The sequence below is a fragment of the Acipenser ruthenus genome, chromosome 5 (assembly GCF_902713425.1).
Source record: "Acipenser ruthenus chromosome 5, fAciRut3.2 maternal haplotype, whole genome shotgun sequence".
NCBI classification, from domain to species: domain Eukaryota; kingdom Metazoa; phylum Chordata; class Actinopteri; order Acipenseriformes; family Acipenseridae; genus Acipenser; species Acipenser ruthenus.
The window spans coordinates 58,882,973-58,901,647 of record NC_081193.1 but is presented as its reverse complement, the minus strand read 5'-3'; the positions used below and the strand labels follow the sequence as shown (position 1 = coordinate 58,901,647).

General features: G+C 37.6%; 1 protein-coding gene across 11 annotated transcripts in view; it reads right to left on the bottom strand.

The window, feature by feature from the left end:
• Positions 1-1,528: 1,528 nt before the first annotated feature.
• Positions 1,529-18,675, bottom strand: part of LOC117403094 (endoplasmic reticulum membrane-associated RNA degradation protein-like) — a 144,196-nt gene continuing 127,049 nt past the window's right edge. For 8 of the 11 annotated variants that reach the window (XM_034005017.3, XM_059024335.1, XM_059024336.1 and 5 more), the window contains 6 exons: positions 13,018-13,101; positions 11,899-11,978; positions 11,449-11,580; positions 9,935-10,153; positions 8,416-8,529; positions 1,529-2,250 (listed from right to left, as the gene is read on the bottom strand). In XM_034005017.3, the coding sequence (XP_033860908.2) occupies positions 2,115-2,250; positions 8,416-8,529; positions 9,935-10,153; positions 11,449-11,580; positions 11,899-11,978; positions 13,018-13,101 (765 nt within the window). In that variant the 3' untranslated portion in view covers positions 1,529-2,114. Of the gene's footprint in view, positions 2,251-8,415; positions 8,530-9,934; positions 10,154-11,448; positions 11,581-11,623; positions 11,836-11,898; positions 11,979-13,017; positions 13,102-18,675 lie in introns of those variants that run through there. The other 3 variants (XM_034005024.3, XM_059024338.1, XM_059024339.1) reach the window with 3 other exon arrangements.

The following is an 18,675-nucleotide window of genomic DNA, read 5'->3' as shown; positions in this document are numbered from 1 at the left end:
ATTTTGTCCAAAATGTGTAAGCATAAAACATTCCCTATAAAAAATAAAACCACAGAACCCGAACATTCATTAAGAAAATAATTCATTAATTATAAACATAGGCATGCTTATTTACATGTGCCTATTCATGCTTATAGTCATATCCCTATCCATAACCATATTCAGGGTCATAAAAAGTTCATAAGGTCTAAAGGTCATAGGAAGTCAGCATTTTTTAAAGGTGGCATAACTATACACTACTAGAAAGGAGGAAAATAAAGTATTTCCTTTTCTTTCCTAGAGTTATAGAAATATACTTTGGTTTGTTTGACGCTAGAGGGACAGTAAAAGAAAGAAAAGGCTCCCAAAGGAGCGCAGCAACAAGGAGCAGAAGAGCGCTGAGAACCCAGAAGGGGGAACTGGATCTCAGGGAAGGAGCAGGGAAACCCGCCGGCTTCCAGCGGTGCACATGGTGAGGAAGTAACCAGAACCGAGGGCTAAAGTTGCAGAAAACACACAAAAGTATGATATATACTAGAAGCATTAATTTTTTTCCCCCAAAGAAAGAGGGAGAGAAGTAGAAACATTCAACTTACTCACAAAACAACCGTGGCGGTCAGTGCAGGCGCCTTCTTAGGCAAGGATGAAGAGAAAATTGCCGCTGATCCCTTCTGCTCCTTGCACTTTATCCCCCTTGGAGGCGGGGACTCCGTGCCTGATGCAGAGGTGGCGCTTCTTTTTATTCTTTTTTTTTTTTTTTCAGAAAATTTAGCCGTTGCCAATTTTTTTACCCCGGTTTTCTCCCCAATGTAGCATGCCCAATTATTATCTGTATCCTCGGCTCACCGCTCGCAACCCCCCCGCCAACTCGGGAAACGGCGGCTGGAGCACAGGTCCTTCGAAACGTGCTCCTGCCAAGCCGTCATTTATCGCACTGCGGATCCACAGCAATACCATCAGACCTATAGTGCCGGAGGACAACACAGATCTGGCGGCTCCACTGCAGAATCACAGGCGCCCTATCGGCCACAGGTGTAGCTGATGCGCGGTGAGCCGTGGATTCCCCTGCCGACCTAAGCCCTCCCTACCGAGGCAGCGCTCGGTCGGCTGTGACATAGCCTGGATTCGAACTTGCGATCTCCAGGCTATAGGGCACATCCTGCACTCCGTGCGGAGCGCCTTTACTGGATGCGCCATTCGGGAGCGAGGTGGCTCTTCTAGCAGCTTTGACATTTGTGAGATCAGGTAAATTGGGCTATACAGAGGTATATCCCAATCAATAATGGAATAACATTTCTTACTTGAAAGGGAATCCATTTTACAACATGTCTACCCTTTGCAAAATAGAAGTAGGGGCCAAACACCAGTTTCTATCACCAACAGCAACTGTTTAGCAATAAGAAGCCTAATGGATCTGTTCAAAACAAACATGTGTTCTGTAAATAGCATGCATTGTATTTGCATGTTCACCAAAATTTAAATTGGAATCAAGTTACAGGCCCTGGTACTAAATTCTCAGTAAGTACAAGTGGAGAACCACAAGTTGTAATTGTCAAGATATTTTATTGAACTTAATTTTTAAGCCAAACATTTTTTTAACATAAAAAATGTGTTTATTATGCTTAAACCAAGTCTCCAATAAATTAATCATATTAAAGCTACTTATCTAAAGGAAACAGAATATTAGAACAAACATATAGAATCATATCAGCATATTAACATAGCATAGCATTTATTTTGTCAGTGTATGACAAAGCGCACAGCTGCATACATTTTGAGCATCTGCAAATTTGAAAGATTATTTTATATGAAATGCTTTAAAGAGAAAAGTCATATTTCAAATCCATTGTTTATATATATATGCACACACACACATCTCAGTCTTTATTGCAAACTATTATACAAGCAGAATACTTAAAACATAGAAAAGATAAACAAAGATTTAGGGCTTATGTTAACGAAAAGAAAAGTCATACTTAATTTCAACTGAATTATAGTTATGTTCTGAAAAAAGATGACAGTAACAGTTGTAATGTGTTTAATGTTTACAGACCAGGGATTTTCGTTAAATTGTTTTGCTCAGATTATTGAGTTTTAACTGTACTTACTAAAAGTACTGTTTTCATTCAACACAGTTACTGTTTGCAAATAAATGCTTTCATTTTCATTAAAAACATCTCTGTTAGGTTGATGGTTTCGGTCCATTTATTCTTCTCTGGATTAGTGTATGTAACCAGATTTTCTGTGTATTGTAAGATGGCTTTAAGAAACCTGGTGAGAAAAGTATAAATAATCAAAATGGCTCAGTATTAAAGCATTATTGTTAGTTAACATTATAGCATAAAGGTCCATATTTCAAACCTATCACAAAGGCATGTTTAAACACAAATTAATTGCTTCTTGGCTTCAGAATGGAAACCAACAAAATCTGAGCTTGAATGTGATTTTCAAGACAGCTTATTGTGTTTATGCCAGCACCCATTGTCAGCTGAACTTTGGAAGTCTTAAAAGTGTTAATGGACAGGCTGTAGGCCTGTGTTGTATGTATTCCTGTAATATCATGTTGTACAATATCCTGCAATATCTTTGTCAACATAATCACAATTTTCAGATTTTTATTAACATATCCCTGGTCATTAATGAGTTTTGACAAGTAATGTTTGTTTTCACATTGGTTATGCATCTTCTGAATTAACAACATTGGCTGCTTCAAATCAGAAACATGTAATCGGTTCAGCATTTTCATTGGTTCATCTATACGTCATCTTTGTCAGGATCCTACCTGCTCGGTATGACAAAGGTTGAGGAGGGGCGGCAACAGGTTTATGAATATGCATGAGAAGCCCATATATTGGCAATAAATAAATACCTTATTTTTGGTGGGTTAGGGTGATAGGAATGAGTAATAAAACTTTAAGTGAGAACTATACATGATAAGCAACACAACAGACAGCGTGTAGACAGACAGCAGATTTCACTGCCTAGGTTATAAATTGTTACATGTGACATTGTCTTATGCACATTTTAAGTACAAACATAAATATTCCTATGGTTGGAGGTTCACCGCCTGCACATCTTGCAGCTTCACTGTAACCGTGCAGGGGTCTGTAAAGCGGATGTTGTGATTATACAGGGCTTGTCATGCATATTCATAAACCTGTTCCCCTCTTCTGAACATGTGCCAGAGCGAGAAAGCAGTACAGATGAACCGATCAAAATGCTTTGTGACCAAAGAAATGTTTCTGATTGAACAGTTAGATTGAAGCAGACGACGTTGTGAATTCATTTTGATGGGAAGACCCAATGTGTAACCATTGTGAAACAAAAACAACTGCTCAAAACTGATTTATGACCAAGGATATGTTAATTAAAATAAAAAACAATCACAATTAATGTTGAGAAAAAGATTTTGCAGGAATACGTACAACAAAGCAGGAAACTAGGAAACGTAACGCATTGTGTTTTAAACCCTACAGCCTGTTCTGTAACACTTTAATTCGTAGGCAAACTGCTTTGTCCCATTTCAATGGGACATAATTCACAGTAAAGTGTAAGCGTTACAAGAGATTAATCATTCTTTGTTAATACTGAGAGGATCAGAAAAAATAGATATTGTACTACTGACATTTATGTAAAAAAAAAACACAACTCAATAGTAATACAACAGGAGTTTAAAGATTATTTACAAAATACCTTAATTGACTTTCAACCAAGAACTAATTGTATCCCTGTTGACATTTTTTACTTAGTTTTAAAAGCTTTTGATTTATAAGTAGAAAAAAAAAAACACTGTATACCCTTCCACTGCTAATTTCTAAACAACCACAATCTGTTAATCACTTTTATTCTGTCATTTCTATATAGCCATGATCAATATAAGAGAGTCTGCTTTTTCATTTGGAATTGGGGTCTAAAGGGACCAAAGCAAGGCAGGGTGTATCTGTTATAATGAAGTTCAGATGAAACACACAACCAATGTGAGTCAATCTGGGTTAAGATAGCAGATCATTAAGAGCTGTTGTACGGGTAGTCTTCATGTTTTTAGTTACCAATTTGTGCAGTGCATATAGAGCGTTGTTAATAAAAAATAAAATAAAATTATTGGAGTCAGGAAATCTCATTTTCACAACAAGTTACAAGATTGTGCAGAATTATTCTGAATTTTGTAATACAGAACATTGAGCCAGTCTGTAGTCTACTGCAGTTCAGTGTAGATACACAGCAAGTGTAATTGAGTTTAAGGCCCTGTACACACTATGCCTTTAAACCGTATTAAGTCAAAGATATAACAATGGAGACTAAGAGGAGGCTAGTGAAAGCGATGATATTCCCTGTGGCTTTGTACGGGTGCGAGTCATGGACGATGAGGACAATCGAAAGAAGGAAGATCAATGCGTTTGAGACGAATGCTAAGAGTGGCATGGACTGACAGAAGAACGAACGCTTCGATAATGTAACAAATTGGAGCAACACTACCATTGGAGGCCACGATTGTGAAGCAAAAATGACCTGACTTCGGCCATGTGATGAGAAACGAGGGGTTGGAGAAAACAATCATGTTAGGAATCAGTGAAGGCAGGAGAAGGAGAGGCAGACTGCGGATGAGATGGTTGGACGAAATCAAAAACATAACAGGACTATCTCTCTGTGATCTCCGAGATGCAGTTATGGACATAAATAGGTGGAGGGTGTTCATTATGGAGGTCTCCAGAGGTCGTGTCCGATCTTACGGTACAAGGTGACAAGGTGAGGTTTGCCTTAAATGGCTAAGTTTGTACAAAATGTGAGGCTCCAGGGAGCAGGGTGGGGGGATTCTATAGTCTTGTTGTTAAGTAGCCTAAATAGTTTTCCAAATTCAAATTTCATGCTGTGGTTTCATCAAGCTTTTGTTCACAACGATCAGCTCCAGAAGGAAAGCTCAGTGTCTGAGGTATGCACTCCACTCACCTGCAGCAGTGTTTGTTTGTTTCAGCTCCAGAAGGAAAGCTCAGTGTCTGAGGTATGCACTCCACTCACCTGCAGCAGTGTTTGTTTGTTTCAGCTCCAGAAGGAAAGCTCAGTGTCTGAGGCCTGCACTTCACTCACCTGCAGCAGTGTTTGTTCCATTCTTCACTTTACATTTTCTGTTTGTAATCCGTTACCCATAGGCGGCGCGTATAAGTGGCTTGGGGAGGCTAAGCCTCCCCAAAATAAATTACCCAAACCCTCACAAGAAATTGTTCTGACCAACACAAAAAAATATTTGTGAGAGAAGATCAAGTTTTTTCCCCGCAAGTGCGCAAAGCAGGTCTAACTGCCAGACCGCTAGGGCAGCTGGGATATCAGAATCAACACTGTAGTGCAGATACAGCATTTATTTGCATTTCAATGTCATTGGAGGAGACAATGCTTGGCTGGTTTAACGTCAATTCTTCCTGCCGATCTGAGCCCCCCATACCGCTCCAGTATGATATGTTCTTATTTTTTCTGAACTAACATGAAAAAATAATACTAAAGTTAGTATATTACTAAGACGATGACTACTACTACTAATAATATGCAAATTATTATTATTCCGTCATCATTAGTTTCATGATTAATTTATTTCAAAGATGACTAAAAGCAACAACAAAAAAACATGTGAACCCTTTATCATTTCTTTGAATTTCTATCAGAATGAAATTGAAGCACTATAATATTTTATTTATTATGGTCATCTGATCCACTTTTATATTCTGTTGTATCTAAATCTAGGTATGTTATGTTAAATGCATCATAAACTGTTAACGTTACAAAATTGGTCACAAACAAAAAAGCAATGTTGAGTCCCTTTGTTAGTGGTTTTGTAAAAAACGAACAATTTTATTTTTCTTTAACAAAATATATTGTACTTTGAACTAAAGACACATATGGCCGGGAGTATGATGTATTGTGTGGAGGAATGAAAGATGATGACTGATGCTGAGAGTAAGCAGCTTGTTGTGCTCTCTCTGTGCCTGCTGTTGCTTGGGTGCCAACTTATTTTCAATGTTTAAATCTCTTGATAAATATTTAAAGTACGAGAAAAGCTCTTAAAACTGCAACCTCCAGTCTTCTGCATCTGCTATTCCCACTGGTAGCCATCTTTGACCAACCGGCTACCCACCCACAAAGGAAAGCTCAGTGTCTGAGGTATGTACTCCACTCATCTGCAGCAGTGTTTGTTTGTTTCAGCTCCAGAAGGAAAGCTCAGTGTCTGAGGTATGTACTCCACTCACCTGCAGCAGTGTTTGTTTCAGCTCCAGAAGGAAAGCTCAGTGTCTGAGGTATGCACTTTACTCACCTGCAGCAGTGTTTGTTTCAGCTCCAGAAGGAAAGCTCAGTGTCTGAGGTATGCACTCCACTCACCTGCAGCAGTGTTTGTTTGTTTCAGCTCCAGAAGGAAAGCTCAGTGTCTGAGGTATGCACTCCACTCACCTGCAGCAGTGTTTGTTTGTTTTAGCTCCAGAAGGAAAGCTCAGTGTCTGAGGCCTGCACTTCACTCACCTGCAGCAGTGTTTGTTTGTTTCAGCTCCAGAAGGAAAGCTCAGTGTCTGAGGTATGTACTCCACTCACCTGCAGCAGTGTTTGTTTGTTTCAGCTCCAGAAGGAAAGCTCAGTGTCTGAGGTATGTACTCCACTCACCTGCAGCAGTGTTTGTTTCAGCTCCAGAAGGAAAGCTCAGTGTCTGAGGCCTGCACTTCACTCACCTGTAGCAGTGTTTGTTTGTTTCAGCTCCAGAAGGAAAGCTCAGTGTCTGAGGTATGTACTCCACTCACCTGCAGCAGTGTTTGTTTCAGCTCCAGAAGGAAAGCTCAGTGTCTGAGGTATGTACTCCACTCACCTGCAGCAGTGTTTGTTTCAGCTCCAGAAGGAAAGCTCAGTGTCTGAGGCCTGCACTTCACTCACCTGCAGCAGTGTTTGTTTGTTTCAGCTCCAGAAGGAAAGCTCAGTGTCTGAGGTATGCACTCCACTCACCTGCAGCAGTGTTTGTTTGTTTCAGCTCCAGAAGGAAAGCTCAGTGTCTGAGGCCTGCACTTCACTCACCTGCAGCAGTGTTTGTTCCATTCTTCACTTTACATTTTCTGTTTGTAATCCGTTACCCATAGGCGGCGCGTATAAGTGGCTTGGGGAGGCTAAGCCTCCCCAAAATAAATTACCCAAACCCTCACAAGAAATTGTTCTGACCAACACAAAAAAATATTTGTGAGAGAAGATCAAGTTTTTTCCCCGCAAGTGCGCAAAGCAGGTCTAACTGCCAGACCGCTAGGGCAGCTGGGATATCAGAATCAACACTGTAGTGCAGATACAGCATTTATTTGCATTTCAATGTCATTGGAGGAGACAATGCTTGGCTGGTTTAACGTCAATTCTTCCTGCCGATCTGAGCCCCCCATACCGCTGCAGGAGGCAGCAGACGAAAACTCTGAATCCTTTTCGCTCATTCCTTTGCCTGGAACATCCTCTTCACAATTGCTACATTTATTTGAATATACAAACAGCTTGAACCGAATCTGACTTTACAGAACTTGGGGCAAAATATTTTCGTAGCATACTGTCTGTTTCCACGCACCAACGTTTTGTGAGAATTTTAAGTTAAAATATAAAGATAAAACAAGTGATATAAATAGCTATAATTAAAAATATGTGGTAAAGTATTGTTTCTGCCATTGCGCATAAAAAAAGACACAAAACCGTTTGTGTTAAAGTTAAATAACACAACTAATAATTTAACCCAGAGGTCCCATAATGCAGATTCTGTTTCTTGCAATTTTGAAAGTTTTTTCCGTTGTGATACTAAATGTAATAGTGTTAAAACATACTTAGTGAAACATCTCAATGTTGTACAGTACCAACATGTAAACCTGATGCTCATCCTGTCAACATTCTGCAGTTGAATTGTTTTTATGATTTTTATCTAAGCAATATTAAAACAAAACCAGCGATTATCCACAAACCAATACAGGCTGGTTGATAATAAGTGCCCTGATAGAGAAGCGAATCGACGAACCCTCCCTTTAAAATGTGTGCATGCGCAGTATAGACGATATCTACTTATTTCCTGTTCTACCAATTTCCTGTGACACTAGCATTTATTGATTTTTTATTTTTTCTCTATTTTTACTTAGGAATTTTCACACATTAAAAAAAAAATACCATGCACAGCATTTAATTAAAATTGCATTTGTATGGGCAGAAACATCTTTTTAATATATATATATATATATATATATATATATATATATATATATATATATATATATATATATATATATTTGTTTTTTTTAATTGCCTGTATCTTTGCCCACCACCACTCCTGTAGACTTAGCTGGATTTTGACTCTGTGCCCCTGGGCATTAAATCAAGTTGCGTCTCCAAAATAACATTATTAAATGTATATGGCTAATATGCCAAAATTCTATAATAATTCAGACTTACTTCAGATGCTGTTGAATTTCGTGGTCATCTTTTTCACATAAAGCAAATGCATTCCGAGTTTCTACTGTAACCAGCAGCAAAATCACTCTCATAACTGGTGAAATACACTGTATGCTAAAAACAGAAAGATTGGGACTGTTAGTACACTGTATAGAATATAGCTGAATATTTACATTGTCAATGTTCATGGGGTTATTACTAAAATTCTTAAGACAAAGCATTACAGTATCTATGTAAGATAATGTTATAGGAGGGGTTACAGTCACTGCAATTGACTTAGCAATGTGATGTATGTGGTTGTGAGCACACAAGTTTTACTTTCACTGAAAAAAACAGAAAACATTTAAGATATTTTTTATTATAATTTATTTGCTCCCTACTCTTAATGCACAAGATTTATGTTTTAAAAAAAAAAAAAATTATATATATATATATATATATATTGTGAGATAGCAGGGAGGGGGTTAAGGCCTCCCTGAAGAAAAAAAAATTGTTTAATTGTTTTATTGTTCGTACTGCTTTGTTTAATTTTATTTGTTAATTGTTTTATTATTAATTATCCCCTGCACCTGGTAGCTATTATTATTATTATTATTATTATTATTATTATTTATTTCTTAGCAGACGCCCTTATCCAGGGCGACTTACAATCGCAAGCAAATACAAATACATTCAAGTGTTACAATATAAGTCACACAATAAGAACAAGAAATACAATAATTCTCAAGTGTGACAAACCACAATTCAATAATACAGCAGATAATAGTGAAAGTTACATCAGGATATGATTAAATAGTGATAGTTACATCAGGATATGATTAAGTACAAAATACTACAGATTAAATTAAATTGTCAATGTTTAAATTAAAACCAGGTGCAGGGTATTAAAGGAGAGCAGTCATTTTGCTAGGGGCTGCTGAGTAGAAGGAGGCAGAAAGGAGTGCTCTGCTTCCTGGCAGTCGCGAGTTAAAAAGTAAGTGCTGTATCAAACCAGTGTGTTTTGTAAGGACGGGGAAACAGCGTAGCTGTCCCGTGTTAGTCAGGGTGTTCCTGTGTGTTAGTTAGTGCTCGTACAGAGCTAGGTGTTTATTTTGTGTGTTTGTTTCTGTTTCATTTTGTGTTCATTAAAAATTAGCGCAACCGCGTTGTAAAAATCCATTCCGGTGTGTTGGGTTGTATTTTTAAAGGGGGAACGAACCCGAGTGGGTGAAGTTTTATTACAATATATATATATATATATATATATATATATATATATATATATATATATATATATATATATATATATTAATGTAAAGGTTATGTGCTATAAGGAGCTTTTACACTGTTAATACATGGTCAATTGTATGTTAACATGCTGTATCAAACATTTCTGACTTATGCATTACGTAGGCTACAAAAAAAAAATTTGGCCCACCAAAGGTTTTTAATGTATTTGTGGCCTTCTACTGCATCAAAGCTACCCATCCCTGCTGTAGAGAAATATCAAATAGGGCAACATATCCTACGCTTACTGTACCTGTCTAACATGCGGAGGTACGTGAGCCTCTGCCGTGAGCGCAGTGATTTCTTCATCCACTGGCTGTAACGGGATTCCGAACTGGAAATCACTTTTTCAGACACAATCTGACACTGTGAGGTTATTTTTCTCAGCAGTGACACCACCTCTATGACAATACGTGGGCAGTACAACGTTGATATGTGTAGATTCCAGATTTCTTTCAACACCTGAGACCACCTGGAAAAGCCTTCAGTTCATTACCAACAGTATATCACTATAATAATACATCCATAAAAAAGGTGTGATTTGACAATCAGAGATTAAAATGAAGCATAAATATTTACAATTTTTGTTGGAGGTTTAAGTTGTATTATAATTGGGTCTGGACATAAAATATATATTTTTAATAACATATTACACAGAGAATTGTGAGGGTCTGGAACCAACTCCCCAGTAATGTTGCTGAAGCTGCTTGATGAGATTCTGAGATCAATAAGCTACTAACAACCAAACGAGCAAGATGGGCCGAATGGCCTCCTCTCGTTTGTAAACTTTCTTATGTTGTTATGTTCTTATATATATTTTTAAATATATTTACAAATTAACAAATATAGTTTTTTGGTAACTGTAACAGGGTGACGAGCCCTGTAAAATGTATTATTTATTTATTTTTAGAACGGGGTCTCCTCCGCCCCTGTGTCATTTTGTATTCGTTTGTTTATGTATTTATTACATAGGACGAGCGAGGTGCCGTCCTTCAGTGTTTTGTATTTGTTTTGTTGTATTGTTATGATTTATTTTATGTATAAATGTGACGGTGAAGCGCCGCTGGTTTTGTTATTTTTTTGTTTTTATTTTCTGGCAGAGGCAAGATTGGTGCTCGTCCTCTGCCAGCAATAATTTAAAAACCTTGTGCAGAAGGTGACCATCTCCCGAATTTAATTTGTGGTGTAATTGTTGCTAATCGGGAGATGGTCACCTGCATAAAAGCCTGCAGCTCTCTGCACTCGGGTGTGGGGTGTTTGAGAGGAGGAACGAGACAGCAAGGAGCGAGAGAGAAAACGAAACTTAAAGATTAAACGTATAGGATCAGTGAAGGCTACTGACCTGTATTGTTTGGTATTTTGTGTTCATGATTTTGTTTTGTTTAACTGTTTTGTTTTGCTCTGTGAGCACAGTGTTTTTGTTTAAACCTTTTATTTTTGTTGTATTTAAATAAACGCCACGCCACGTCTTTATTTTGAACTGCAGTACTGTTTTGTGTCAGAGTTTTTTCCCTTCCTGCTTCTGACCTGACGTCACCGCACAGCCACCCTGTCACAGTAACAAATAGTTTTTTTTGTTTATCTTATGACAATAAGATAAAACAAAAAACTATATTTGTTAATTCCAAAATAAATGAAAGCAGTGTTCCCATTTTATTAAAAAATATATTTTATGTCCGTTCTTGGATGACCAAACACAATAAGTAACATAAAACAAAATATGATATTTCATTCTTAACTATATTACCACTTAGTCTAAGTACTTACGTATTACCACTCTGGAAATAATCTTCAGGAACTACAGTCTCCATACATTGCACAGGCAGTTGGGATTGCAAACTTGAAAAAATTGCTTTCACCAAAATGTTTCCAGCATTTGATTCCACAGTTGAGTCTAACCTTAAAAAAAAAAAAAAAAAAAAAAAAAAAAACGTAAGGTGATCCTGATGTGTTTATTTCTGTTTAAAAACATTTTTCAAAATGTTTCTAAGTTATTTGATGTGTATATATTTACAAATCCTGCATTAGCCAATAATCTATTTTTGAAATTATACATTAGGACATACCAAAAAAAGAAGTTTACTTGCATCCCACCTTGATTTTCTGCAGTTGTTTACATGTTACTCATTCCCTCATAATACACAGGGGTCAGGCCTACATCATGAACAAAACACATGTCTTACAAACGCTGGAGATGGATCTGTATAAATGATGTACCTGGTACTGTCTTGAACTTGGTCTTGAGGTGGAACAGGCAAATTAATCCACATTTGTAGATTTCTAGTGCATTCAAGTACCTTCAAAAACAACATCATTTGTGAATGGTTTGTAAAAATGAGAAAGGCCTGTTTAGTGTATCCCTAGGCTGACAACAAATAAAATAAATCTGCAAGACTATTATTTTGCTGTTATTTGGGGGCGTCAGATGTTTTGTTCTTTTATTTATAACAGTATATAGTTTATTAAATCTGCAACCTTAAAAAGAGGCTCTATTTTAAATACATATAACTTCCATGGTATTTTATTGCTAAGAGGTTTGGATGTAACAGGCTCCAGCGTGGCGCATCAAGTAAAGGCACTCCGCGTGAAGTGCAGGATGTGCCCTATAGCTTGGAGATCGCAGGTTCAAATCCAGGCTATGTCATTGCCGACCATGACCGGGGGTTCCTAGGGGCGGCACACAATTGGCAGAGCGCCGCCCAGGTAGAGGGATTGGGTTGGCAGGGCAATCCACGGTTCACCGTGCACCAGCGACCCGTGGCTGATAGGGTGCCTGCGGGTCTGCAGTGGAGCCATTCAGATCTGTGTTGTCCTCCGGCACTATAGGTCTGGTGGTTTTTGTAATGAATGTTTTCGGGAATAGTTTTCTCAAACTCTTCTTGGCAGAGGGGTACCCAACGAATCATTACAGGTTCAAGGTAAATCTAGGTTTTAAAATGCTGTTTTAAAGAAAATAATGAGAAATATAATTTCTTATTAGCAATAGTGCCCTCTTGACTTCAACTCAGCACTATCGCTTAATTATATATCTCTTAATATGTAGAGGGTTAAATAGCCAAGGTACAGTACAGGGGTAATCACTCATTAACGAGGTACTGCCAGAGCATTTACTACGGTATAAATGGTGCCTTGAAATCTATATGACTGGCAAGGTAACGAGGTCCAAACAGCTGGGTTTGCCCGAAATATCCGGAGTGCTTAACACGATATAAGTGATGCCTTGGTTATTGAAATCTATGGGAATGGCAAACGGCAAACACTATTTGCCCAATATAAATGACTGCCCGCAATAACCCTGGATGGCATAAGTGCTGGATACTGTACAAGCTTACATACCTGTTTCCTGAGTTTTCCAATTGGATGAAATCTAGAGCGATAGCACCGGGCAGAATTTAGGATTTCCCCTAATAATTCATTGTCCTGGTTTTGAAAGACAAAAAAATATATATATTAGTAATAGTTAAGTGTTCACTCCAGTCTATAATTAAGGAGAACATTCCATGTAAATGATATAAAACTGAGAATCAAACAGCATTAATGTGTATTAAAGGCCATGCATATTAGTATAGTAGTTGTTTGGTTCTAATTTTACAAAATCAGCTGCATTTTTCTTATCCAGAAAAATAGGAGTAATGCTTTGAAAATATAGCCTTTTGTTGATATAAATATTATATTTTACACAGGAAACAATTTATGGCATTCATAAATTAACATTCCAAGTTTATTTAGCACTTACTTAGCAATAAGACACAAAAATAAATTACAACAATAAATGCTCCACTATCTGATGGGACTTACCATATGGAAGAATCCTCTACTGAGTGTCCTATTGCTATTAGATATTGTATGCATTATAAAGCCAGAGTTTCTTTTTTTGTGTGGGTTTCTGAATACAATTGTTTTCCTAATAACATTTCACATACTGTATGTAATGTGGTAGATCTTCAGGCTTCAGTACACTGTTATAACTAATTCATCCTGTTATAACTAATTAAGTCCTATATAATATTTACATATTTATAATATTTATATATTTGTTCAATAGTTTTCTTCTCTTTTTGTTCTTTCTCGGAGAATGTTAATACTAGGATTACTACTAGTAATGGCTTCTGGTTTGTATCAAAAAAAGTTACAGCGTCAAATAGTCAATTAATGGATCTGCATCATGTATCATTATCACATGTTTTTAAGTACCCTGGGCCACATTTAATAGGCTTTTGCTCAGTTTTATTTCTAAGTAGAATTACAACTGCCAGAGCTACAAAGTAGGCATTGAGGAGTATTTACCCGTACATTTGAAAAATAGTTACAAAACATTTTTAAGGGCGGATATGTAAAAAGTCGGATGAATGAATCCTGTTTAAATAATACCATTATACACAGCTGTAACAATTACTATATTCACACAATTGTTGTTTTGAGATTCAGCTTTTATTAGGGAGCTCCCCTAAATCCCTTGTTTAGAAAGATACAGGGTGTGGGTGCGTGCATTCACTTCTGAGTGACAGGCAGGAGATCGAGACAGAGGTTGAAGTTGATATGCCCCGCAGGCAAACAGGATTTATTTACATATCAAGTCAACACACTGAATAGCTCACATATGACACTACCAGCAATGGTAGCGCACAGAGTACATACAACACAGTGAAAGAAAACTGTGTTAGGATCTACAATCTCTGAACTAATTTTCTCTGTTCAATAATAAACTAACGTTGCTGAAGAGCTCATGGCAGATAAACGGTTAGGGCAGATATGTGACTGACGGATACGTGACTGATTACTGTATAAGTAAACTGAAAAGCTTAAATCTGTTCTTATTTATTTAGCTCAGCCTTAATAGACAGTACCTGGGATATTTTTGTATTCCTGTGTGCTATTCTAGAAGTTATGACTGGTATTTTACTTGATACAAAGTTAGGGTTCATACTGTAGATACAGACGTGCTCAAATTTGTTGGTACCCTTACAGCTCATTGAAATAATGCTTCATTCCTCCTGAAAAGTGATGAAATTAAAAGCTATTTTATCATGTATACTTGCATGCCTTTGGTATGTCATAGAATAAAGCAAAGAAGCTGTGAAAAGAGATAAATTATTGCTTATTCTACAAATATATTCTAAAATGGCCTGGACACATTTGTTGGTACCCCTTAGAAAAGATCATAAATAATTGGATTATAGTGATATTTCAAATTAATTAGTTTCTTTAATTAGTATCACACATGTCTCCAATCTTGTAATCAGTCATTCAGCCTATTTAAATGGAGAAAAGTAGTCACTGTGCTGTTTGGTATCATTGTGTGCACCACACTGAACATGGACCAGAGAAAGCAAAGAAGAGAGTTACCTGAGGAGATCAGAAAGAAAATAATAGACAAGCATGGTAAAGGTAAAGGCTACAAGACCATCTCCAAGCAGTTTGATGTTCCTGTGACAACAGTTGCAAATATTATTAAGAAGTTTAAGGTCCATGGAACTGTAGCCAACCTCCCTGGGCGCGGCCACAAGAGGAAAATCGACCCCAGAGTGAACAGAAGGATAGTGCGAATGGTAGAAAAAGAACCAAGGATAACTGCCAAAGAGATACAAGCTGAACTCCAAGGTGAAGGTACGTCAGTTTCTGATCACACCATCCGTCGCTTTTTGAGAAAAAGTGGGCTCCATGGAAGAAGACCCAGGAGGACTCCACTTCTGAAAGAAAAACATAAAAAAGCCAGACTGGAATTTGCTAAAATGCATATTGACAAGCCACAATCCTCCTGGGAGAATGTCCTTTGGCCAGATGAGTCAAAACTGGAGCTTTTTGGCAAGTCACATCAGCTCTATGTTCACAGACGAAAAAATGAAGCTTTCAAAGAAAAGAACACCATACCTACAGTGAAACATGGAGGAGGCTCGGTTATGTTTTGGGGCTGCTTTGCTGCGCCTGGCACAGGGTGCCTTGAATCTGTGCAGGGCACAATGAAATCTCAAGACTATCAAGGCATTCTGGAGCGAAACGTACTGCCCAGTGTCAGAAAGCTCTGTCTCAGTCGCAGATCATGGGTCCTCCAACAGGATAATGACCCAAAACACACAGCTAAAAGCACCCAAGAATGGATAAGAACAAAACATTGGACTATTCTGAAGTGGCCTTCTATGAGTCCTGATCTGAATCCTATCGAACATCTATGGAAAGAGCTGAAACTTGCAGTCTGGAGAAGGCACCCATCAAACCTGAGACAGCTGGAGCAGTTTGCTCAGGAAGAGTGGGCCAAACTACCTGTTAACAGGTGCAGAAGTCTCATTGAGAGCTACAGAAAAAATTTGATTGCAGTGATTGCCTCTAAAGGTTGTGCAACAAAATATTAGGTTAGCGGTCCCATCATTTTTGTCCATGCCATTTTCATTTGTTTTCTTATTTACAATATTATGTTGAATAAAAAATCAAAAGCAAAGTCTGATTTCTATTAAATATGGAATAAACAATGGTGGATGCCAATTACTTTTGTCAGTTTCAAGTTATTTCAGAGAAAATTGTGCATTCTTCATTTTTTGTGGAGGGGTACCAACAAATTTGAGCACGTCTGTATATGTTCATTTAGAGATACAGTAGAGGCCGCTTATTAACGACCTCTCGGTTCCCAGCAAAAAGTTGTCATTAACCGAAAGTTTCCAATAAGCAAAAAGCCCCCGTTTAAATGTAAACTGTAGTTGTACAAATATGGCACAGAAATACATGTGTTTTAAATGTTAGTGTTAAAAAATTAACGAGAAACCCGAAATACCCAAACATAGAACTGTTTACTTCACGCGTGTGTAAAACAAAAAAAAGGAGTAGGGTTAAATAGCACTACACAATGATGTACTACAATTGTCCTTACAATGAGTAAAGCAAACATGAAAAAAATATGTGTTGTACTTACAATCAATTCTAAAGAACACACTTTTAAAATAAGAAATTGTCCAATGTTGTCTGCTTTTTACAATGTACCACCTCCCTCTGTAAACCATCTAAATTTTGCGTGCAGCTTCGTAGCCAGTTTCAAAGCCACGATTCTGCCTCAGTCCGCCAGAAATACGCAGTTGCAAAGTCAGTGTGTTATAAAAGCTGCATGAAGTATGTACATAAATCATGCAAGTGCACTCTGTAGCACTGGCAACTAGTAATAAAGTGTCAACAAGCAGCGTGCAGTTGCTAATATCAGAATTCCATTAACATTAAAGTCTATGGGTCGGGATTGGTTTTATTTAGCAGGCACCTTTATCCAAGGCAATTTACAGAGACTAGGGGGTGTGAACTATGCATCAGCTGCAGAATCACTTACAACTACGTCTCACCCGAAAGATGGAGCACAAGGAGGTTAAGTGACTTGCTCAGGGTCACAAAATGAGTCAGTGGCTAAGGTGGGATTTGAACCGGGGACCCCCTGGTTACAAGTCCTTTTCTTTAACCACTGGAATAACTGATTTTCCTGGGAAAATGTTGTTGAAAATCGAAAGTTGTCTTTATCAGGGTTGCTAGTAACCAGCATCTACTGTATCTCTAAATAGAGAGGAAGTCCATTCAAAACATACAACATTTTCACAGCAAGTCATTTAGATGTCTTGAAATGACGTCCTGTTCATTTCAAGATATCTCTAAATTATTTAGATATCTCTAAATGAACAGGAAGTTATTTTGAGAGACCTTCAAATGATTTAGAGATATCTTTAAAACCATCATTTTAAGATATCTCTAAATGATAGTTTGGCATACCACGCTTGCAAAATCCACATGGTTGCCATATTATTTAAGAGATATCTCTAAATCATTTGAAGATATCTCAAAATGACTTCCTGTTGATTGCAAGATATCTATAAATCATTTAGAGACATCTCAAAATGAACAGGAAGTCATTTCAAGATCTCTCCAAATGACTTCCTGTGAAAATGCTCTATATTTTTAATGGACTGCCTGTCCATTTAGAGATATCTCTAAAATGAACAGGAAGTTATTTAGAGATATCTCTAAATAAACAGGAAGTTATTTCAATATCTCTAAATGGTTTAGAGCAGGAATTTTCAACCAGAGGTACACATAGCCCTTGGGGTACTTCTAATGGTCATAGGGGGTACACGGGATGACTCAGAAATGCACAAAGAAAATAATTATCTTGAATTTATTATTCTCTAAACAACTGTGTATAATTGTGTAATCTTTGTTTTGCAGCTCAAAGTGAAGCACAGATGAAAAATAAAGACCCACACAGAATCTATCACGTCCACATTTTCCACCTGTACACATGCGTGATTTCAATTGAGGTGATTTCCGCTCTGATACACAGCAGGCGTCTGCCGATTTTGTGCCTGTGGAGAGCGCTCTGTACTGCTCATGATCTTTGCTGTTTTCAGAAATGTTTCTGATTTTTTTTTAGAACTACAAATGCTCCAGGAAACATAAGAACATAAGAAAGTTTGCAGACGAGAGGAGGCCATTCAGCCCATCTTGCTCGTTTGGTTGTTAGTAGCTTATTGATCCCAGAATCTCATCAAGCAGCTTCTTGAAGGATCCCAGGGTGTCAGCTTCAACAACATTACTGGGGAGTTGGTTCCAGACCCTCACAATTCTCTGTGGAAAAAAGTGCCTCCTATTTTCTGTTTTGAATGCCCTTTTATCTAATCTCCATTTGTGACCCCTGGTCCTTGTTTCTTTTTTCAGGTCAAAGAAGTCCCCTGGGTCGACATTGTCTATACCTTTTAGGATTTTGAATGTTTGAATCAGATCGCCTCGTAGTCTTCTTTGTTCAAGACTGAATAGATTCAATTCTTTTAGCCTGTCTGCATATGACATGCCTTTTAAACTCGGGATAATTCTGGTTGCTCTTCTTTGCACTCTTTCTAGAGCAGCAATATCCTTTTTGTAACAAGGTGACCAGAACTGAACACAATATTCTAGGTGAGGTCTTACTAATGCATTGTAAAGTTTTAACATTACTTCCCTTGATTTAAATTCAACACTTCTCACAATATATCC